This window comes from Labrus mixtus, chromosome 1 (genome assembly GCF_963584025.1).
Source record: "Labrus mixtus chromosome 1, fLabMix1.1, whole genome shotgun sequence".
Lineage (NCBI taxonomy): Eukaryota > Metazoa > Chordata > Actinopteri > Labriformes > Labridae > Labrus > Labrus mixtus.
Genome location: NC_083612.1, coordinates 1265698 through 1273221, shown reverse-complemented (window position 1 = coordinate 1273221; position 7524 = coordinate 1265698). Strand labels below are relative to the sequence as shown.

The 7524-nt window shown below is 42.2% G+C and overlaps 1 protein-coding gene across 1 annotated transcript in view; it reads left to right on the top strand.

The window, feature by feature from the left end:
* The first annotated feature begins 1209 nt into the window (after positions 1-1209).
* LOC132979362 (adhesion G-protein coupled receptor G5-like) overlaps positions 1210-7524 on the top strand; it is a 13240-nt gene continuing 6925 nt past the window's right edge. Inside the window, exons 1-7 of the mRNA XM_061045096.1 lie at positions 1210-1482; positions 1571-1646; positions 1760-1901; positions 2950-3066; positions 4588-4704; positions 5729-5774; positions 6262-6356. Coding sequence (XP_060901079.1) covers positions 1594-1646; positions 1760-1901; positions 2950-3066; positions 4588-4704; positions 5729-5774; positions 6262-6356 — 570 coding nt within the window. The 5' untranslated portion in view covers positions 1210-1482; positions 1571-1593. The remainder of the gene's footprint in view (positions 1483-1570; positions 1647-1759; positions 1902-2949; positions 3067-4587; positions 4705-5728; positions 5775-6261; positions 6357-7524) is intronic.

The following is a 7524-nucleotide window of genomic DNA, read 5'->3' as shown; positions in this document are numbered from 1 at the left end:
GAGGAAGTTCAAATGAGGTAGATTATACTTTTAACTACGTTGTAAATCGCCCAAAAGAGGAAAACTTGTTGTCTAAATAAAAATCTCCTCTGCACATCATATGACAGAGGTGTTGTCAAGCAATGCTGGGGCGAAAGCATGGTTGAGGCACACTGGTGTATGAAATGAAATAGCACGGAGTTTGAAGACATTTTTTAATTTGGCTGAGAATGTTTTTTTGGTCATATTTTTGGGCGATTCTTTCCTTTATTGTTTAGAACAGCTGAAGAGAGGCAGAGGCTAAGATGCAGCAAAGAGCCGAGGTCAGCCGCCGGGATGAGGACTACAGCCTCCATGGGCAGGGGCGATTCTAGAGTCTGTTGGGGCGCAAGGCAAAAATTCATCGGGGGCCCCTCCAACCAGCGTCTTTCCATTTTCACTCCCGGACAAAAAAATCCTCTTAATTTTCCTTTGTTGACATTTTTTGGCTTTCACAGCAATGATGTTTGCAACGCTTAGCAGGGCATTGAGAGTGAGTGCTGTCAGATGGGGTTCCCCTTAGGGAGGTTTCCTACCATCATTTCAAAATATGCACATTTTGAGGCAATGTTGTGGTTTAAAGTTTGTTGGCCATTGGGCGCCCCCTACTGGCCTGGGGCCCAAAGCAGTTGCCTGCCTTGCCTGTTGACAAGCAGCGCCTCCGTCCATGGGTTTACCGTCATAACCGCTATAGGCGATCCAGCGCCACCTTGTCTAAGAATTTTCAGGGAGTTTCTAACAAAACCTTGAAAATCATAAAGTATAAATTCAGGAGGATAGTGAAGGAGATGTAAGCTCCAATTTTAGCAATTTTTTTCCCCCAAACAAAGTCTAAATCAATTGTCCAAAACAAATCAGACATTTCATTTTTAAAATCAGATTCTGTGTCGATATCTTGGCTGTGCATTGCACAACATATGTCTTTTAAAAGGTTTTTTTATTCTATGTGAATCCTCATCAACAGGATGGACCGGTGGCTCCTTTGTCGGCTGGTCCTGTCTTTGATGGCTCTAAACATCACCTGTTCAGGAAACGATCGGAACAGTAGTCCGGATAAAAATGAGAATCACTGCTTAGGTCCAGATCCAGCTTCCGCTCATGTTCGAAATCAACATTCGGAAGAGGACATAAATCAAGATTCTGAGGAGGAACGTAACAAAAATTCAGGTCCAAACCCAGAAAGCGGATTAGGTCGGGAGAGTCATCAAACTTTACGTGATGATGGTCAGAGTCAAGGAAGGGGTGACGGTCATCCAAATCCAGATTCAGGTGGGCATATAAATCAAGGTTTAGGTAAGAATCCAAAATTAGATCAGTCTCAAGAGCCAGATTCTGGTCGGGATAAAAGTCCGGGTTCAGGAAGCAACAAAAGTTTCAGTCCAAATGGGACTGGACGTCCAAGACAAGATAAAAACAGCAGACCAGTAAATCGTCAGAATCGTTGTCAAAGAACAGAGACAGCAGGTGAGACGCTTCAGCATTCATTATAGATACAAAATATATGAAATATTCTCAAGTGTGCATCAATCATTAACTCATTCTTACCCTCCAGGGATTAAGGAGGCCAGAACGTGTATGGAGAATGTCAACAAGATTTTGAGAAATGGAAACCGCCAGGACACCATCGAGTAAACGTTTTGTTTCATTGTCTTAAAGTTTATTTTATCACTGGTATTAAGTGCTTTAGCTTTAGAGACACAGAATGACTTATATATGGATTTATTTTGGGGATTTTCTTTAGAGCCATGGAGAGCCTGGAACAGGTTCTACAAGCAACGGAGGTGAACGAGACGTCATCCATGTCTCTCAACAATGTGGTCGTGTTCCTGCACAGACCTAGAGGATCCTTTGCAGGTCTTCAGATTTCTGCGAGTGACAGTGAGGTAAGAGCTTCTTTTATTTTACGCTATGTCATTGTGATTTTTGTAACTTAATGGTTGATTTTTGGCTTAACACGGTTGAAGGTTGACTTTATCTGGATTTGCTGAAAATCTGGATTTATACAAAATGGTGCATCCATTTTCTACCGGTTGGGTCCCGATGGGAGAAAGTCAAGCCAGACTTCCCCCTCCCCAGCAACTTTTCAAGCTCCTCCTGGGGGATTCTAAGGAGTTCCCAGGCCAGACGAGATATATAATCCCTCCAGCGAACTCGGGGTCTCAACTCATTTGGGTGTGCCCGGAAAGCCTTCAAAGGGAGTCGTCCAGGAGGATCCTAATCAGATGCCTGGTCCACCTCAGCTGGCTCCTTTTGATTTGAAGGAGTAGCAGCTCTACTCTGAGCTCCCCCCAAATGTCCGAGCTTCTCACACTATCTGTAAGGCTGAGCCCAGACACCCTCTAGAGGAAACTCATTTCAGCCGCTTTTATCCGCGGCCGTATTCATTCGGTAACTACCCAAAGCCACAGGAACGAAGATCGACCAGTAAATCGAGAGCTTTGCCTTAAGGCTCAGCTCCCTCTTTACCACAACGGTCCAGCACAACACCCACATTACTGCCAACGCTGAGCCATCCACCTGCCCATCTCACAGTCCATCTTACCCTCACTGTGAACAAGACCCCGAGATACTTGGGACAAGGACTCACTCCCCTCCCGGTGAGGGCAATCCACTGTTTTCTGGCAGAGAAAAATGGCCTCGGACTTGGAGTTGCTGACACTTAACCCAGCTGCTTCGCACCCGGCTGCAAACCGACCCAATGCCTGCTGGAGGTCCCAGCATGAGGAAGCTAACAAAACCACATCATGTGCAAAAAGCAGAGAGGAGATTTGGCCGATAGCAGATATAAGTTTGAAAACCACTGCGAGTCTAACGTTTCCTGCGAAACACATCAGTTTCAGATAAGCCTACTGGTGCTGATAATGTTAGGATGCTAATATGCAAAACTTCTGAAGTATGTAGTAATGTTTCTCTTCCTGTTTTCACCTTCAGGCCACATCAGATAAGACCGTCACCAACAGCAGAGTGAGTGTTCACCTGCCCAGCGAGATTAATGTTGGATTAAACACGGTGGTGTTCTTGATGCTTACGTTGCCTGGAACAAACAAGGTCAGATATCACAGTTTACATGTCAAATTCGTTGATAGAATTTGAAGCACTACAGTCAAAAATGATTACACATAACCATGTTTGGTTCATACATTTTAACATTTTAAAGCTTTAAGAAAAAGACTGCTTTGTTTTCATACAACATAACAATGCTGCTAACTGCAGAGCTAACCGATAGCACAGCTAGCTATACCCTTAGCAGTAGTCTATTTAGCAACGCTTTCTGTTCTTCAGAAAACATTTCTTTATAAAGAAAAAAAACACCAAAATCAGACTCTAAAGTTGCGTATGGTTTTTGCACTGTAGTTAGTCATCCATGGACCGCAGGGACCGCTCAGCCTTTTTCATTTTGTGTTCATGATTTAGTCGGCTGTTTTCAAAACCAATAAAATGCAGTTTAGTGGATGCAGTAAATACTTTATACTGCGTTCAACAGCAGTATGTCGTTATGACCTCCAGTCGGTGGTTATTCTACAGTACACCTGTCCCGGCTAAGCTGGTTTCCAGTGTTGGAATCAGGAAGTAAACAACAACCCAGCTGACGTCAAACACCGCTACAGTGTAGCGTCCAGTTACAGTCTGAAAAAAGCTGACGAGAGATTCATTTAGATTGTCATGATTTAGAGAATCAACAAAGATAACTGGTACCTTTGTGTGGTTAAGTGTAATTGTGATTACTTCTTCTGTTACGATGGACGTTGCTGTCTGTCATCGCAAACTCTGACCTGGCGCTTTGCATTGTGGGAAACAGTACCCAAGGGAGAATGTTCTGATGCAGACTGGAGATTTTCCCAGATTTTTTGGCGTACTGTTGATCTCCCATTTTTTTTTCGCATACTGCTTTTTGACCAAATTAGTTCGTCCTACTAGTATAGGAGGAGGTTTTTAAAAACAGCTGTTGTCTGTTCCACTGAGCGCCCCCTACAGGCCTGGAGCACTTCTGTTGTGATGTCAGGATTTGCTGCATGTTTCATTTTTCCGGGTTGTTTTTTGGACTTTGCATCTTTTATGTATTTGCAGCGGGTTTGCTTGGCATGCATTTGTTTTGGCTTATAAGAACATGTTATGTCATTTTGAGACGTGGCTCCTAATTTGGATTTTTGCCATTTTTGTTTTTATTAATTTATCCCATATTAGCAGAACAAATCCAATAAATGTGGCACACACAAAGGAGGAGGGATAGATCTCTGCTAATTCTTTTACATTTTTTAAACTCTGCAATCACAAACAGCAAGACAGGTTTGTAGGTAAGGGGAACAATGACAGCAGCATAAATCTCTCACAAAAGAGGAACACACGTCCTCACACAATATCCTCAAACGCGGTGGTGCAGCTCGCCGGTTTTAGTAACAACTGTGTTTTTCTATATAAGAGGTAGTTACTCTCTGCTCTGCACCATTGTTCTCTGCAGGACGTGCAGAACAAGCTCAGAAATGTTCTCATGTGGGTTCACATCGAAAGGTTGTTTATAATATTTCTGTAAATGGTCAAACTAACTGATGTCTGTTTGTTGTGTTTTAGACCTCGGAGGTTTTATTTGAGAACAGACTGGTTGGCCTGAGTGTGAGTGGAAGGAATATTTCCGGACTGCAGGACCGAGTCAACATCACCATGAATATGAATTCTGCTGCCATGAATGTAACCACAACTTCTCTCCAAAGACTGTCTCTCAAAATGTCACTTGCCCAAAGGAGTATTAGGGCCACATTAAGGGGAGATTTCGAGTTTAAGTCGTAAAATTTATGAGAATAATGTCATTAATTTAAACAACTGTAAAGGCAGAATGTGCAACATGTTTTACATAAATACGGCAGATATCTAAGAAGTCTATCCAGTGTAAATGTGTCTCTGAGTCATGACTGTCTACAATGAGGGAGAAGCTCGAGTCCCGCTGGCTGTGTTGTTGTCAGAGCCGTGTTTACATGGACGGGACGGCCGGCTCCTCCCCTTGTGTATAAAAGCTGTTTTAGTCAAGAACTAGAGAGAAGAAGAAGAACATACTCACTGATTATTTGGATGTTAGTAAGAGTTTTTAGATCACGCTCATTCTGTGTCAGTTTACATGAAATGTGAAGCTACGAGCTAACTAAAGAGCGCTAACATTAGCATGCTAACACAACAATGTGAAGCTACGAGCTAACTAAAGAGCGCTAACATTAGCATGCTAACACAACAATGTGAAGCTACGAGCTAACTAAAGAACGCTAACATTAGCATGCTAACACAACAATGTGAAGCTACGAGCTAACTAAAGAACGATAACATTAGCATGCTAACACAACAATGTGAAGCTACGAGCTAACTAAAGAACGCTAACATTAGCATGCTAACACAACAATGCAGGACACAGGTGATTGCAGCTCAAGCAAACGTCAACTTTGTCTTGCGCTTAATGGTGCTTAATCATGGCGTGTTTCTAATTGATAACTCCTTTGTGTGAACGCGAGCAGGGATGGGGGTTGGAGATGTGTCTCTGGAGGAGAGCGGAGGCTTCAGTATGGAGGAGGCGTGGCCAAACAGCAGTTTGTTTTGGTTTCATGCTGGTGTTCCAAGGACACATCTACTGGATCAAAAAGTTGCACATTCTTCCTTTAACGTGGCCCTTATACTCCATCATAAATCACATGAACTCGACCTAACATTGTTTGTTGTTGTAAAACAGGAGACCCAAAAGCCCAGCTGTGTGTTCTTAGACTTTTCAACACAGAGTGAGTAAAGAGGCATCAAAACCGCCATGAACAATAAATAATAAGTGTATTTTCTTAAGCTGATGATGGTTACGAGGTATGGAAGCCCTAAGTGGACTTGCATGGATATATTTAACTTACTTTGTAATTTAATCAAGGCTCAAAACATGGAGATCGAAGACATACAAGAATGCCACAGAGATTTAAAAATGAACATAACCCCCCCCACTCTCAGATTCACAAGCTGTAGTCTCTGTCCCTTTAAGAAAGCTCATACTCCACAACAAGTTCAGCCTATTTGTGTTTGTTTTGTGCTTTAAACTCTGCTGATATAGAAGAGAAGTACGTCTAGATCTGGAGAATTCATCGAGATGAACTCATCATTATCACAGGAAAACATGAACACGTGTCCTCTTAGGGCTTCCGTACAAAGCGAACATGTTTTTTAATGAGCTAAAACTGAGACAGAATGATTTGTTTGAATTGTCTGTTTTGTTTGAATCACCAGACTACAGCACAGACGGCTGCGACACCATGTGGAAGCCTGGTCAGAGTCACATCACCTGCTCCTGCGACCACCTCACATACTTCGGCGTGCTCCTGGTACGACATCACGGGCAGCCGATGAAGTAGAAATGAAAACACGACACACTGTTGAGATTTGTTGTTTGAGAAGTGCATCTCAAACGTATTCTTTTTGTGTGTGTAAGGATCTGTCAGCGATACCAAAACAGAAAAATGTGACATTTTTTTTACACCTGACTATTTGAATCGTCAAAGTAGGAAAATCGTCGCCAAATTTACAATAGCTTGATTCCATTTAAGTGTCCGGTGATCGTATTTTAAGAAGATCCTTTACTTTAAGTGTGAATCATGTCCTTAATCATCAGCAGGTCTATTTAGGGCCCGAGAACCGACCTCGGAGCGAGGACTGAATGTCAGGAATTATTATTATTATTATTATGAGGATTATTTCATGTCTGGAAAGAAGTGCAATTTTTAAAGATTTATTTTTGGGCTTTTTGTGCCTTTAAATGAGAGATAGGACAGTGGATAGAGTCAGAAATGGGAGAGAGAGAGAGAGAGAGAGAGAGAGAGAGAGAGTAGGGAATGACATGCGCGAAAGGAGCCACAGGCTGGACTAGAACCCGGGCTGCCCGCCCCGAGGACCACAGCCTCCGCGCACGGGGTGCGTGTACTAACCACTGCCCCACCAGCGCCCAAAGTGCAATTTTTAGAGCCTTCAATATGCCCCAAAACTCACCTTCCACAGGTTTCACTTAGAGAGTTTTGAAAACGGGTATGCATATTACTTTTTTATGGTTTTTTATAATTTCCCTCAGTGGTCTATTGTAAAGACTGTTATCCCTGATGCTACCACTAGGTGGCACAACAGATTAGAAAGTAAAGGAACCGACACAGACTGACCACAGTTAAAAAAAAGGAAATGCATCAGAATGTTAAAATAACAAAAGCACTGCTTAAGAATTATCTTCAGATTATTCAGGTGCATTTTTTATGCATAACAGGAGGTCATAAGTCACTTATCAATACATCCTTCAATCAGGAGCTTCTTAGTGTGCAGATTTTGATTTTTTATTTTCTTAACTTGCATAGAAATAAACATATAAAGATTAAGACAAGGAGACGACAACAGTCCTCCTGCTGCCTAAAACACTCAAGAAAAACTTTATTAAATATTTACAATATAGCTGAGAAAGTTTCACAGTTAAAGTATCAAACACTGATCATTAGAGTTTTAACTGTTCTT